Source organism: Chanodichthys erythropterus, chromosome 19 (genome assembly GCF_024489055.1).
Source record: "Chanodichthys erythropterus isolate Z2021 chromosome 19, ASM2448905v1, whole genome shotgun sequence".
In the NCBI taxonomy this organism is placed as follows: domain Eukaryota; kingdom Metazoa; phylum Chordata; class Actinopteri; order Cypriniformes; family Xenocyprididae; genus Chanodichthys; species Chanodichthys erythropterus.
This window is the reverse complement of record NC_090239.1, coordinates 36,225,612-36,241,977: the sequence shown is the minus strand read 5'-3', so window position 1 is coordinate 36,241,977 and position 16,366 is coordinate 36,225,612. Positions and strand designations below refer to the sequence as shown.

At 39.8% G+C, this 16,366-nt stretch overlaps 1 protein-coding gene across 2 annotated transcripts in view; it reads left to right on the top strand.

Annotated features, from left to right (window-relative positions):
* The window catches only part of LOC137007883 (uncharacterized), a 135,874-nt gene that overhangs the window by 106,912 nt on the left and 12,596 nt on the right, over positions 1-16,366 (top strand). The window contains exons 2-3 of one of the 2 annotated variants that reach the window (XM_067369581.1): positions 5,911-6,077; positions 6,177-6,282. In XM_067369581.1, coding sequence (XP_067225682.1) covers positions 5,911-6,077; positions 6,177-6,203 — 194 coding nt within the window. In that variant the 3' untranslated portion in view covers positions 6,204-6,282. Of the gene's footprint in view, positions 1-5,910; positions 6,078-6,176; positions 6,283-16,366 lie in introns of those variants that run through there. The other variant, XM_067369580.1, reaches the window with a different exon arrangement.

Genomic DNA, 16,366 nt, shown 5'->3' with positions numbered 1-16,366 from the left:
CTAACTAATCAATCATTTGATTATTAATCATAAATATAGGGGGCTGCTGCTCGGTATAATAGTTTTCAAGAACATTATGTAAACTATTTAGCCTATAGGCTACTAAAATGAACACCAAAACTTAACATCCATTCTGAACTCAACAAGTCTGGACAAACCACTGAGTAGGCACCAGTCAGAGACTGCATTTTTATGATGTCATCATGTAGACTTCTTACAAAGTATTTTACGGTATTTTAAAACTACAAAAATACAAAACACTAAAGTATTTTGATACAAAATACAAAGCCATTTTCATCAACCCTATCAAATACAAATTACAAAATACTATTTTGTATTTGAAATATGTATTTACAATACATGTATCATAAATACTGCCCATCCCCAGCTATCACGCGTTCATTTTCTGCAATCGTTGCTAAATCATTTTGACGCAGCATATAAACAATCGCACTCAGTAGATTTTGATAGGAATATTTAGTTTCCAATTTTCGGCCTTCAGTAACATACCAGGCTAGGATTTGGACATTGTTCCAATCAAAATCTATTCCTTTATTGTGCAGACAAAAAAGGAGATCTTTTATTTGCAAGGCGAAGGATTCCATTATATCTCTGTCTACACTCGAACTACCATTTCACTGATAAGCCATGTTGTTCCTCTAATAATCTAAAATGCCAACAGGTTTTTCGGTTCCGGTCTATCCTGGGTATACCGACCCGTTCTACAAATGTGTCTATATGAGGTGTGTCTAGGTTTTCCCTTAAACTTTTCTAAAAAGGTAAACAAAAAATGGACTTATCACAGTAGCTGCAGACAGAGAACACTAACCTCAAACCTCATTCCTCGTCTGGATCTGAATTGTCCTGACAGATGACGTCACTCGCCTAAGACTGGAGGATCATGGAGGGTTAGTCACCACTTTGTAAGCTCCACCCATCAGCCCAATGAAGGAAATCCAACGGCCTGGTTGAAAGTTATTCTGCATGTATTTCTTTTCTGGCACTTCTGTAAAAATCAACTTTATTCAAATTTTTGGTTTCTAATTTAATCTGACTCCAAATTTGGATCGACTCTTTGAGTTTACAGGATTTTTGATTTAACAGCTGATCATTAAATTAGTTAATTAATTAACTTAACTTAACTTAATTTAGGTCTTTGAATTTTTGAATATCCCATACTTCCACTTTTCACGTCACAGAACTCAAATAATTCACAGCACATAGAAACTCTTTCACCTAGATATTATCACATAGAGACTGTGTCTGTACCTCGAACTAGTAAATACAAAAAACTTCCGAAACCTTTTACGGGTAAAAATTTAATTGATGTTCAAAAAATGAAAATTAAAGATAAATCAGATAAACAAATGGTAAAGCTTGGGTTACTGAATATTAGATCTATTTCTTCAAAAGCACTTATTGTAAATGAAACTATCACAGACAATAAACTAGACCTGCTGTGTTTGACAGAAACCTGGCTAAAACCAGACGATTACATTACTTTAAATGAATCTAGTCCTCAAGGTTATGATTATCGACACAATCCTCGACAAAAAGGCAAAGGGGGAGGTGTTGCTGTAATTTATAGTAATATATTCAGAATCACTCAAAAGAATTTCAAATATAATTCCTTTGAAGTGATGGTGCTTTATGTAACATTATGTAAGTTGACATTTGTGCTGGCTACTGTATACAGGCCACCAGGGCACCATACTGACTTTATCAAAGAATTTGCTGATTTTCTATCAGAGTTAGTACTGGCTGCGGATAAAGTCCTTGTTGTTGGTGATTTTAATATCCATGTAGATAATAATAAAGACGCATTTGGATTGGCATTTGCAGACATTTTAAACTCTATTTGAGTTAGACAACACGTGTCAGGACCCACTCATTGTCGTAATCATACCCTAGATCTAATACTGTCGCATGGAATTGATATTGATGTTGTTGAAATTCTACAGCAGAGCGATGATATATCAGATCATTATCTAGTCTCGTGTATAATACAATTAGCCAAGGCTGCAAAACCACCACCCAGCCATAAATATTGTAGAACCATCACGTCTACCACTGAAGATTGCTTTATAAATAATCTCCCCGAGCAATTTCATCGCCTTAGTATAACTGACAACTTAGAAGAACTCGATGCTGCAACAGAAACTATTGGCTCTCTCTTTTCCAGCACATTAGATGCAGTCGCTCCTTTACGTCTAAAGAAGATTAAGGAAACTAATCCAACGCCGTGGTATGATGAGCACACTTGGGCTCTAAAACGAGCTGTTAGAAAAGCTGAACGTAGTTGGAAGAAAACAAAACTAGAAGTTTTTCGCCTTTCGTGGAAAGAAAAAAAAAATGATTGAGTACAGAACGGCTATAAGAAATGCTAGATCTACTTATTTTTCAAATCTCTTAATAGAAAACAAACATAATCCTAGGTATTTATTTGACACAGTGGCTAAATTAACTAGAAACAGAGATTCAACTGCTGACGTTTCCATAGAGCACAGCAGTAATGACTTTATGAACTTCTTTACTTGCAAGATTGATAATATTAGAGAGAAAATTAAAAACATGCAACCGTCTACAGTTTCACTTCAGACAGTGCACTGTAGTGTCCCTGAGGTAAAACTAGAATCATTTGCCACTATAGGAGAAGAAGAATTATCTAAACTTATCAAATCATCAAAATCAACAACATGTATGTTAGACCCAATGCCGACTAAACTACTGAAAGAAATGCTTCCAGAGGTCAAAGGTCCACTTCTTGATATAATTAATTCATCCTTAACACTAGGATACGTGCCAAAAACCTTTAAGCAGGCTATTATTAAACCTCTTATTAAAAAACCTCAACTAGATCCGAGAGATTTAGTAAATTACAGGCCAATCTCGAATCTACCTTTTCTGTCAAAGATACTAGAAAAGGCAGTTTCAACACAACTGTGTTCCTTTTTAGAAAGAAATGGAATCTGTGAGGATTTCCAGTCAGGATTTAGACCATACCATAGTACTGAGACTGCTCTCGTTAGAGTTACAAACAATCTACTCTTATCATCTGATCATGGCTGTATTTCTCTATTAGTGTTATTAGATCTCAGTGCTGCTTTTGACACTATCGATCATAACATTCTTTTAAAAAGACATGAAAACTATATTGGCATTAGTGGAATTGCTTTGGCATGGTTCAAATCGTACTTATCTGACCGTTATCAGTCTGTAGTAGTTAATGAAGAGATGTCGTATCGATCACAGGTTAAATATGGAGTACCACAAGGCTCAGTACTAGGACCGTTGCTTTTCACTCTGTACATGCTGCCCTTAGGAGAGATAATTTGGTAGCATGGTGTTAGTTTTCACTGCTACGCTGACGATACTCAGCTCTATATTTCCTCGCGCCCTGACGAAACCTACAAATTCACAAAACTAACAGAATGCATAGCTGACATTAAAAACTGGATGACAAGAAATTTCTTTTTATTAAATTCAGAAAAAACTGATATCCTAATCTTTGGACCAAAAACTTCCTCACGAAAAAACCTTGAATACTCTCTAACACTTGACGGGTGCTCCATTAAACCTTCTCCTCAGTTAGGAACCTGGGTGTGCTCTTTGATACCAATCTTTCATTTGAAAGTCATGTTTCCAGTATCTGTAAAACCGCTTTCTTCCATCTAAAAAATATATCTGAATTACGACATATGCTCTCAATGACAAATGCGGAACAGTTGGTTCACGCATTCATGACCTCAAGACTAGATTATTGTAACGCTCTACTGGGTGGTTGTTCTGCTCGGCTTTTAAACAAACTACAGTTGGTCCAAAATGTGGCAGCTAGAGTTCTTACTAGAACCAAAAAGTACTGTATGACCATATTAGCCCAGTTCTGTCAACATTACATTGGCTCCCTATTAAACATCGTATAGATTTTAAAATCTTGTTACTTACTTATAAAGCTCTAAATGGTTTAGCTCCCCAGTACCTAAGTGAGCTCTTAATGCATTATAGTCCTTCACGTTTATTGCGATCTCAGAATTCAGGCCAGTTGATAATACCCAGAATATCAAAATCAACTGAAGGCGGCAGATCCTTTTCCTATTTAGCACCTAAACTCTGGAACAATCTTCTTAGCATTGTTCGGGAAGCAGACACACTCTGTTAGTTTAAATCTAGACTAAAAACACATCTCTTTGCTCTTGCATACACATAACACATTATCAATACATTAACATTTTTCAAATCCGTTAAAGGATTGTTACGCTGCAACCCAATCTCACGGCAATTCGTACGTATTTTACGAGGTGGCTAAATCGTATGAATTCATATGACCTCACTCGTACTAATTCATACGTTTTTTGCTAAATCGTATGTATTTTACGAGTTGACAAATTCGTATGAATTCATACGAATGACCTACCCCAAACCCCGCCCCTAAACCTAACCGTCACTGGGGTTTAGACAAATCGTACGAATTCGCACGAGTGATGTCGTATGAATTTATACGAAATAGCCACCTCGTAGAATAAGTACGAATTGGTCGTGAGATAGCGTTGAATAATTAGGTCGGCCGGAACCCGAGAACATTTCCTATAACACTAGATATACCTTTACATCAGAATAAGAATGGCATCTACGCTAATATCTGTCTCTCTGCTTATCCTGAGGTTTGCCGGGTGCTGGATCCAGGCCGTATCCAGATCAGATGGAGAACCTGTGTCTGGACCTGACTACAACGTAGCCCAGGAGACAATGGGCCTACAGACCCAGTTCTGGCTGCATCTATAATTCAGATTTTTAATCCCCGTATCCGCTTACATATATTTATATATAATCTATTTTTAATCTCTATAATAAAAATGTATAATTCAGATTTTGATCTCCATATCCATTTACATATATTATATATATCTTCCAAGGGGTTTTTTCCCTCCTAGGACTTTTTTTTTCCCAGTGCTAGCACGCTGGGTTTTTCTCCTAGGGGGTTTTTTCCACCCCTGGGAGTCAGCCGACATTGGTTTAATGTAGCACCGTCTTGTATATGTTACATATTACCACGCTTGGTTGTACAGCTTATTTTTAACCACTTCCCTTTTTCTGTGCTTCTAATATGTAAAGCTGCTTTGAACAATTACCAATTGTAAAAGCGCTATATAAATAAATTTGACTTGACTTGACTTGACTTGTTCGTTCATTAGGGACCCAGTGCCGCACAGAGATACTCCCCCCGGAATTACGGTAACTCACGATCATAAACTCGCCATAATTGATACATATGGATCGATACTTACACACAGCTGTCCAGAGGGTTTTGTACTGTGACCATGCTGCTAATCCAGTCTGTGCTTCTTTTAAGAGATGCTATGATACCTCGCCTCTGTATGGCTGCTAGCTTTTTTTTTTTTTTTTTTTTTTTTTTTTGATGGGTTCATAGAGAGCTATGGGAACTCTTCTTTTGTATAATTTTACTGGTTCGACCTGCCCATCTATTTTCAGTTTGATGTAGTGAATTTATGTTTGCCCATCCAATGATGCGAAGTAAAATAGCGATTGGTACTCAAGTCACTGCTGACGTTGTGATTTTTGGATCACACGTCACTTAAGGTGTGGTTATGAGTACATCAGATGACCACTTTACATTATTTCTAAATGCAGTTAGTACTGGTCTTGTTGGTTTATTCCACCTGTTGCTATTGGATGGAGGCAGATCCGAATGTTAGCTTGCAGTCAATTGTAGGAAAGGGGTGGGATTTGGATTAAGAATTAAGAAACATTTAAAAAAAAAAAATGAAACTCACGCATGTATCAGTTGTTCACAATAAGATCAATAACATGCATTAAGGTGAATTTTCATTTCATGACAAATTTAATTCTATCTAAAAGGTATCATTCAATTTGATTTTGTTTTTATGTCAGGTATAATTCATGGGCAGTCTGCAAAGACTGATGGAGGTCCATCAGACATCCAGAGAACAAGAAGAGACCAGCAAGATAACAGCAGACGCATTCAGAACAGAACTGGACAAGAGCCGATCAATGGGCTGTCCATTGATATGCTCCCTGAAAACATGACACAAGTGGTGGTGAGTAAACTACTGTATTACTTTTGTAACTTTGGATCCTTGCCTTTTTCGGTTTTGAATGGTCTTAAAGGCACAGAATGTTTTTTTTTTCGCCGCTAGGGGTCGCTAAACTCTTCAACACAATAACAAAGTCGTAAATTGATGACGCAGTGAAGAGAGTGGAATCATGGAACTTGTCATCATTCTGATAGATTTAATAATGTTTATGGCAAAATAATGTTTATGGATGAGTGAATGCATTCATGTTTTTAACATGACTGTGGTATAAAGCAGGGCGTGGCCAAGAATCGCAGGCGCGAGTGCTAATGAAAAACAGATATCAGTGCCACACACAAGTCTCAGGAGATATAAAGGAATGAGGACATTTCAACTACTCATAACTACCTGCAAAGCTGAAATACTTCTCATACATGTCAGTTTATTTGAAAAATTTAAATTGTGAGGCAGCACTGTTTCACTTGGTCTCACGTTACACTATCATACTAAAAAAAATTAATTACACTTACAATAAAATTTTCTGAAAGATTGTTTTGGTCATTAAAGGTAGTTGTTATCACTCTGATATATCTTCAATAGTTCGTTTTTGTGATCAGTTTGATTTTAGCTAGCAATTTGATGCTATAGAAATGGGGCGTGTCGTCATGATTTACAGTTGATTGACAGCTTCTCTGAGGACTGTCGGAACTTCGAGGGGAGATTGAAGATAAATAAATAAATATTATTTTTCGATTTATGTGTTATTTCTGATTGACAAAATGAGTTGTTCAGCAGTAAACTGTCCTAACCGACCTACAGGATCTGACGGATCACTGAGCTTTTTTCGGTCACGTGAAATGTGGGCTTTATAAGCTAATTAATAAATGTTAATAGCCAAGATAACACGCCTAACGTTAGTTAGATGGGGAAAAAGCAGGTGATCGTTATCTGGCAGTTACTAATTATTTTTATGGGTATAAAAAAAATAATTATCAGGACAAAACTAATCCTACTCTAGTTAATTAAAGAGCACTGTCTACAGCAATCGATCTGCTGTAAAGTTAGTTCAACTTGACCATGGTTTCAAAAATATTATTGCTCTAGAAACAGAATATAAATTGTGTGTAATTTATATATTTAAAATACATCAATTACGATATGTTGTTTTGACCTAGTTTTCAGTAATTTAGTTTAAAAATGAACAATGTGCATTGATAAACATTCAAATAAATGTAAATTCCTTATTGCCAGATGTAATTAAGCCATTGTTTAAGCCAAATGAAAAAGGAAGGAGGAAAAGAAAAATATAATAAACAATAGATAATTGTAACGACTTGTCACTCTGGCAGGGATCCATTTGCATGCTTTTATTGAATAGAATTGTGGTCGTACAGGCAGGGTCAAACAGGAGCAGACAGGAACAATGGGGGCAGGCAGAATCATGGTCAGATAACAGGCAGTAGGTCCAGACAGGCGGATATCACTCACAGATCAAGGTAACAGGCAAGGGTCAGAGGCAGGCAGCAAAGGGTCAATAACGGTATACAGCAGGATCAACAATAGGCAGTCAGACAGGAAAAATAACGCTCAGAAATGTTCACCACGGCAAAACAAGACTTTGCGGTGTGCGTATGTGATTGGCAGTCCTTTATAGTCTGGGTAATGAGGTTCAGCTGCAGGTGTAATCAGTCCAAGGTACGGACTTATGGGAAATGTAGTGTGAGTGTGTGAGTGTGTCAGTATTCCAGTGATGGCTCCCTCCGATGGCCAGAGGAGGGAACCATGGAGTTTGTCTCTGTGACAGAGCCCCCCCCCGCGAGCGCCTCCTGGCGCGAGGAGGCAATCGCGCCGAGGTCTTCCAAGCAGCCGAGGGGCTGATTTCTCCGGGTGATTGGTGGGGAACTCTTCCACAAGGTTGGGGTCCAGGATATCATCCGCATTGACCCATGTACATTCCTCAGGACCATACCCCTCCCAGTCGACCAGGTACTGAAGCACTCTTCCTCTGTGCTTCGAGTCCAGCAGCTCATGGACCTGATAAGCCTCCTCGCCCCTCACAGCAATGGGCGGGGGGCCCTGACCACCGGACACCTCCTCTCCCTCCTCGCGGGGACCATCGGCAGGTTTGAGCAGGGAGACATGAAACGTAGGAGAAATGCGATAGTGATTAGGTAATGCAAGGCGAAATGAGACTGGTGTAATCTGACGTGTAATCTGAAATGGGCCTACGTACCTTAGGCTTAACTTCCTGCATGGAAGCTTGAGGCGTATATCTCGTGTGGACAACCAAACCCATTGACCTGGCTGGTACGTGGGACCTGGACGACAGTGGCGGTCTGCTTGTTCTCTCAAGTCACCCTTATTTATATAGCGCTTTCTACAATGCAGATTGTGTCAAAGCAGCTTTACATTGATAATTGGTATATAATTTTTCCTTTTAAAGAATAGTGTCAATGCAGGCAGATCAAAAGCACTGTTGAATAAATGTCAAGGATACTGTTGAATATCAAATGTCAAGCCAAATTAAATTAGGGCTGCACGATTAATCGTATTTTATCACGATAACGATATCTGCTTCTCTCGATTGATTTTAAATAAACGTCATGATATTGGCCCGCTCTATGAAAATGAACATAATTTGGAAATATTGGAAGTAATATTAGGAATTTCGCTGTTTTATCTTTTGAAGTTCCTAAAGGTTTTACCAGTTTTCATAATGTTGATCAGCTAGAAATGATTTTTCTTTGCTTTATGAATTTGCCGGGCAATTTGAATCTGGTTTGTCTTATTGCAAACGAATTGTGTTGCTTTAAAATCTAATGTGAATACATATAACAAAGCGCTCACCAAAACCACCAAAACCTGATTTACCATCTAACGAAGTTATCATAGTTGGTTAAATTTAAGTCTTTGTGCCACTTACAGGCCTTTTGGATGAAGTGTAGGTTGGTAAAGAACTTGCAAAATAGCCATAGTTACATTACTCTTTTGATAGAATAAACATGATTAATAATCGTGTTGATGATGTCCCCACAATGGACGATCCAGTCGACCCGATCTCTGCTGACACAGGGCCGCGCCGTGGTCGCGTCAAGGCACCGGTCCTCGGTCTCATCTGGAAACTAACTGTTCTGCATTCTTCATTAAGAGCATATGTCGTAGTTTAGATATATTTTTAAGATGTAAGAAAGCGGTTTTACAGATGCTAGTAACATGGCCTTCAAATGAAAGATTGGTATCAAAGAGCACACCCAGGTTCCTAGCTGACGACGAAGACTTAACAGAACAGCCATCAAGTGTTAGACAGTATTCTAGGTTATTACGTGAAGATGTTTTTGGTCCAAAAGTTAGAATCTCTGTTTTTACTGAATTTAGTAGTAGGAAATTACTGGTCATCCAGTTTTTTATATCAGCTATGCATTCTGTTAATTTTGTGAATTGGTAAGTTTCGTCAGGGCGTGAAGAAATATAGAGCTGAGCATCATCAGCGTAACAATGAAAACTAACGCCATGCTTCCTAATGATATCTCCCAAGGGTAGCATGTACATAGTGAAAAGCAATGGTCCTAGTACTGAGCCTTGCGGTACTCCATATTTAACTTGTGATCGATATGATATCTCATCGTTTACTACTACAAACTGATAACGGTCAGATAAGTATGATTTGAACCATGCCAATGCAATTCCCCTAAAGCCAACATCATTTTCAAGTCTATTTAAGAGAATATTGTGATCGATAGTGTCAAATGCAGCACTAAGATCCAGTAACACTAATAGAGAGATACAACCATGATCTGATAAGAGCAAATCATTAGTAACTCTAATGAGAGCAGTCTCAGTACGGTACGGTCTAAATCCTGACTGGAAATCCTCACAGATATTATTTCTTTCTAAAAAGGAACATAGTTGCGATGAAACTGCCTTTTCTAGTATTTTTGACAGAAAAGTAAGATTTGAGATCGGCCTGTAATTGACTAATTCTTTAGGATCTAGTTGTGGTTTTTTAATAAGATGTTTAATAATAGCCAGCTTAAAGGTTTTGGTACATATACTAATGACAAAGATGAATTAACAATATTAGAAAGGGGATCTATGACTTCTGGAAGCATCTCTTTCAATAGCTTAGTTGGTATAGGGTCTAACATACATGTTGTTGATTTTGATGATTTAACAAGTTTAGACAATTCTTCCTCTCCTAAAGCAGTAAATGAAATTTTCCTCAGGGACACTACAATGCAATGTCTGACATGATACTGTAGTAGATGGTTGCATGGTTATAATTTTCTCTCTAATATTATCAATCTTGCAAGTAAAGAAGTTCATAAAGTTGTTACTGCTGTGCTCTTTGGAAACATCAGAAGTTGAAGCTTTATTTCTTGTTAATTTAGCCACTGTATCAAATAAATACCTAGGGTTGTTTATTTTCTTCTAAGAGTTTTGAAAAATAGGCAGATCTAGCAGTTTTTAAGGCCTTTATGTACTCAGTCATTTTCTCTCTCCACAAAATGCAAAATACTTCTAGTTTTGTTTTCTGCCAGCTACTCTCCATTTTTCTGGCTGCAGTTTTTAGGGCCCGAGTCTGCTCACTGTACCATGGCATTGGATTAAATTCCTTAATCTTTTTTAAACGCAAAGGAGCGACTGAATCTAATGTGCTGGAAAAGACAGAGGCAATAGTTTCTGTTGCAATATCAAGGTTTTCTAAGCTGTCTGGTATGCTAAGGCGATGAAACTGATCAGGAAGGTTATTTATAAAGCGATCTTTAGTGGTAGAAGTAATGATTCTACCATATTTATGGCAGGGAGGCAGTTTAGCCTCTTTAACTAAATGTAGTATACACGAGACTAGATAATGATCTGAGATGTCGTCACTCTGCTGCAGAATTTCAACGGCGTCAATATCGATTCCATGTGACAATATTAGATCTAAAGTATGATTACGACGATGAGTGGGTCCTGACACATGTTGTCTAACACCAATAGAATTTAGAATGTCTGTAAATGCCAATCCTAATGAGTCTTTTTTTATTATCTACATTGATATTAACAACAACAAGGACTTTATCTGCAGCTAGTACTAACTCTGATTAGAAAATTAGCAAATTCTTTAATAAAGTCTGTATGGTGTCCTGGTGGCCTGTATACAGTAGCCAACACAAATGTCAACTTACATAATGTTACATAAAGCACCATCACTTCAAAGGAATTATATTTGAAAGACTTTTGACTAATACTGTAAATATTACTATAAATTACAGCAACACCTCCCCCTTTTCCTTTCTGTCGAGGATTGTGTCGATAATCATAACCTTGAGGACTAGACTTATTTAAAGTAATGTTATCGTCCAGTTTTAGCCAGGTTTCTGTCAAACACAGCACATCTAGATTATTGTCTGTGATAATATCATTTACAATAAGTGCTTTTGAAGAAAGTGATCTAATATTTAACAATCCAAGCTTTATCATTTGTTTATCATTATTATCTCAATTTTTTTTTTTTTTTTGTTGAACATCAATTACATTTTTTCCATTAAATGGAAGTTTTTTGTTTCTATTAATTTTATTGAATTAAGTCTCTATGTGATAATATCTAGGTGCAAGAGTTTCTATGTGTTGGGAATTATCTGACTTCTGTAACGTGAGGCAGCTAGCAGACAGTCGGTTTAGCCAGTCTGTCTCAGGCGACGGACTGCATGTTGTAGGTGGGTATGAGCTCTGTTCCGTGTATCCTCACTCCGACTCATCCAATCGTTCACAGCAGGTACGTTAGTGGGTTCGCCGGACCAGTGGAACAATGGTGGCTGGAAACCCAGAATGCACTGAAATGGGGTGAGTCCAGTTGCTGGCTTAAGGAGGGAGTTTTGGGCGTATTCTGCCCACATGAGGTAACGAGCCCAGTCATTCTGGTTACGGTTGCAGTAGGATCGAAGGAAAGGTGTGAGCTCTTGGTTCAACCTCTCTACCTGCCCATTCGACTGTGGGTGATAGTCGGAGGTAAGGCTGACGTTTATGCTGAGAGCTTGACAGAAGGCTGACCAGAGGCGGGAGGTGAATTGGGGACCACGGTCGGATATGATATCCTCTGGCAGGCCGTAGGTCCGGAACACCCAGTTGCAAAGATGCTCGGCCATCTGCATGGCAGTGGGCAGTTTGGGCAGAGGAATGAGGCGGCAGGCTTTGGAAAAGCGGTCGATTACGGTCAGAATAGTGGTGCATCCATCTGAGGCAGGAAGATCAATGATGAAGTCGACAGCTATGTGTGACCATGGACGTTGCGGGAGAGGCAGTGGCTGTAATAAACCTGCGGGGACCTGATGGCATGGTTTGTTGATGTTGCAGGTGTGACAGGATCTGTCGAACTGCGTGGTGTCTTTGGGAAGCGACGGCCACCAGAACCAGTTTTGTAGAATCTGTATGGTGGCAGCAATGCCTGGGTGGCCAGAGGCGGGTGAAGAGTGGACCAACTCCAGGATGCGGCTGCGGAAGTTCGGCGGGACGTAGACCTTGTCAGGAGGACAGTCAGCAGGCCCTCTGCATTGGCCTGGTCCAGTTCAGCCATTATATCCCACTGTATGGGTGCGACAACGAGAGAAGCAGGTATTATAGTTTCAGGGTTAGACATGTTGGTCTCACCTTCGAACTGGCGTGAAAGAGCATCTGCTTTGGTATTCTTAGAGCCTGGGTGGTAAGTGACAGTACTGGAAGAACTGAAGTGGAACTGGGAGAAGAACAACGACCACCGAGCTCGACGGGGATTGAGTCTCTTTGCGGTACACAGGTATTCAAGGTTCTTGTGATCGGTCAGGACTACAAACTGGTGAGCGGCTCCCTCCAGCCAATGGCGCTACTCTTCGAACGCTGCCTTCATAGCCAGTAACTCTCTGTCACCCATGTCGTAGTTGCGCTCTGCTGCAGTGAGTTTTCTGGAATGAAAAGCAAAGGGGTAGAGTTTAGGTGGGTTACCTTGTCGTTGGGACAGAACTGCCCCTAACCCGGTATTAGATGCGTCAACCTCAACGATGAACGGGAGAGACAGGTCAGGATGATGCAGAATGGGAGCTGAGGTGAACCGTTCCTTTAGTTATTGGAAGGCGTCGTTGGCACGGGAAGTCCATTTTAACAGGTGTTGACCCTTCTTCACCATACTGGTAAGTGGGCAGGCGATGGAGCTGAAGTTTTGTATGAAACGGTGGTAGAAATTGGAAAACCCCAGGAATCATTACAGTTCTTTAAGGGTGTTGGGATGTAGCCAGTTGAGTATGGTGGAAACCTTCTTTTAATCCATAGCGACACCATCAGGACTGATGATGTACCCAAGGAAGGACGTTACTGTCTTGTGGAACTCACACTTTTCTGCCTTGGCATACAACTGATACTTTATTAGTCTCTTCAGGACCTGTCTGACCTGTTGGATATGATCCTCCATGTTGTCTGAATAAATCAATATGTCATCAATGTAGACATTGATGAATCTGTTGAGCATGTCTCTGAACACGTCGTTGATAAAAGCTTGGAAGACAGACGGACTATTGACTAGCCCGAAGGGCATAACAAGATACTCAGAGTGTCCAGTAGCTGTGGAGAAGGCAGTCTTCCACTCGTATCCCTCCCGGATGCGGATCAAGTTATATGCACTGAGTAGGTCAAGCTTGGTGAAGAAGCGGGCCGTTCGTAGCTGTTCTAAGGGAGCCGGGACCAGAGGTAGAGGATAGCGGAACTTGACAGTAACCTCATTCAGACCCCGGTAGTCAGTGCAAGGGCAGAGGCCCCCATCCTTCCTGCCCACGAAGAAGAAGCCTGCAGATGCTGGTGACATGGACGGGCGGATGAAGCCTTTAGCCAGTTCCTCCTCAATGTATTTCCTCATGGCCTCTGATTCAGACTGGGATAACGGAAAGATTCGGCCTTTGGGAGGTGCAGCTCCTGGAATTAAATCAATGGCACAGTCGTATGATCGATGTGGTGGTAATTGTGAGGCACGTACCTTGCTGAAGGCTAACGAGAGGTCTTTATACTCTTCGGGCAGAGAAAAGTCCAGTGTAATGTACCTTAGGTCATTTATTAGCTCAATTTAATTGTTACAGGGAATAAGAATTGAATCAACTGTAATTGATTCACTGTAAATGATTCAGAATTAATATTTAACACTTCATCAATTATTCGTCCAGCGAAAATTGAGGTTAGAGTATTTTACCAATTCTGGATAAAATATTATTCTGCGGCCAACAGTAACAATATTTTATTATGATTATTGTTATTATTGTAATTATTATATTATAAGCAAGAGGTAACTTGATCTTTAAGTTTAAGGCAGTAATTTGACACACAGCACAAGAAACTCGTATATGTGAAAATCAAAACAAGATTTATTGACTACTTCTAATGATTACAGGAAACTAAGGCTAAACACACACACACACACATACATACATGCACACACATTCGCGGAGTTGATGAGTTATGAAAAGTCCCAAGTTCAGTGCTAACTTAACTCATAACCTGAGGAAAATCACAAAAGCAGAGCTTTGGCTTGATTCTTTAGATTTAAAGGAGTTACACCAGTTTCCAGCAAGAGAGAGAGAAGTTTGCTTGTACCTGCGTTTGCTCTGACAGCTGAGGTAATCGGGTTGTTCCGTGACTTGTGAACAGCGGAGTCCCATTCTGGATTGGCTGTCTTTCAGGTGACGTCTTCTCGGGAAAGCCCTGTGGGTTGCGCGGAAGCTTTGAAGGATGTTGCTGTTTTGATCTGAGCGTCTGGCTTGAGCGGCTCTCTTCTTGGGAGACTTTGGTCAGATATTTCACAGAGGGTTTTGGAATCTGGATGTGAAGGCTGTTGAATGATCAGCGGCGTGGCTCGTAGTTGAAATCGGCGACTGTTAGATGGAAAATCAGCCCCGATAAAGGATCTTCTCAACTTCTTCTTTTCAGCATGACACAAGCAACTTTTCAGCCGTGGTCAAAGTATTTCTGACTGACTTCTGACTTCCAGCTTCTGACTTTTAGCTTGTTCGGACAGCATAGTTTTAAAGGAGCAATTCTGGCTCCATCCTTCCGATGCGATCCTCCAATGAGACGTTGCTACGGAGATTAGACACACCTCGTCTATTGTCTATTGATCACATCGCGTGATATCTGCAGAACATTCTCCTGTTTTATTAACTTTATAAAGTTTATAATATTTTCCTGATACTGAATTTCAATGTTTCATTCACACAGAATTACAGAGAATTATAAATTCTGCATTTAGAGCTCAAACACGACACACTTCTTACACACATATTACTAGACTAACCTAATTAAAAAGAATGATTATAAGAGAAAGATGCATACAGGAATACAAACATACAATGCATTGAATCCAACATGTTAGTAATCACATCATATCAAGTGTTATTCTGGATATAGTTAATACTTTAAGTAATCGACAATTGTCCCTTTTGAGATTCAAGATTGAGTCCTTAAGCATAGTTTAAACTTTGACCGGAGTCACGAGTGACCGGGTCAGGATGGATTGCTCAAACAAGGGAGGTATTGATAGGACAGATTCGTCTTTAAATCCGTTGATGGGTGTTTTCCTGTTCCGTCCGATAATACAAGAGGGTTTTGTGAGAGAATCAATAGATTTAATGTGATCAGACCCATGTGATAGGTTCTGATTAGTTTATTGCTGATGAGCAAAGAAGTCCTTTAGACAGAGTCCTTTGTTAAAAGAAGTCACGTCATCACTTCTGTTAAGGCTAGGTTTTTCCTGTCAGGAAATGGATCTTTTGGACCAAATGAAGCTTTGTTCAATCATGCCTCTGGCTGATAAAGCCATTTGGTAATGTCTGTTGAACGGGTCCCTACACCAGAGTGGGTTCGGCTGGTCCGGAGGGCTTGACGACTTGAATGACACATTTAGAAGCAGCTCTCATTCCAGCAGATAATTTGTCCCTCTCTCCAGCAGACATGGGGGTTGTGGGTACGTAACCATGGCAGTCCTAGGATGATGGATGAGGTAGAAGTGGGTAAGATGTGGAATTGGATTTTTTCTGTATGGAAGATACCGGTTTGCATGGAGATCTGTTGGGTGATGGCGTTCACGCGTCCCGTAACCAGTGGCCGACCATCTATTGCTTCAACTGTGAGGGAAGAGGAGCATTCAATTAATGGAATTTGATGTTGTTGAGCATAACTGTGAGACATAAAGTTCCCTGCTGCCCCGGAATCCAGTAGAGCGGTGGTTTCTAGCCGCATGTCATTTATCAGTAGCGTTATGGGCACAGAGACCCACATATCTGAGCAATAGTAAGGATTGGATTCACTCACCGACC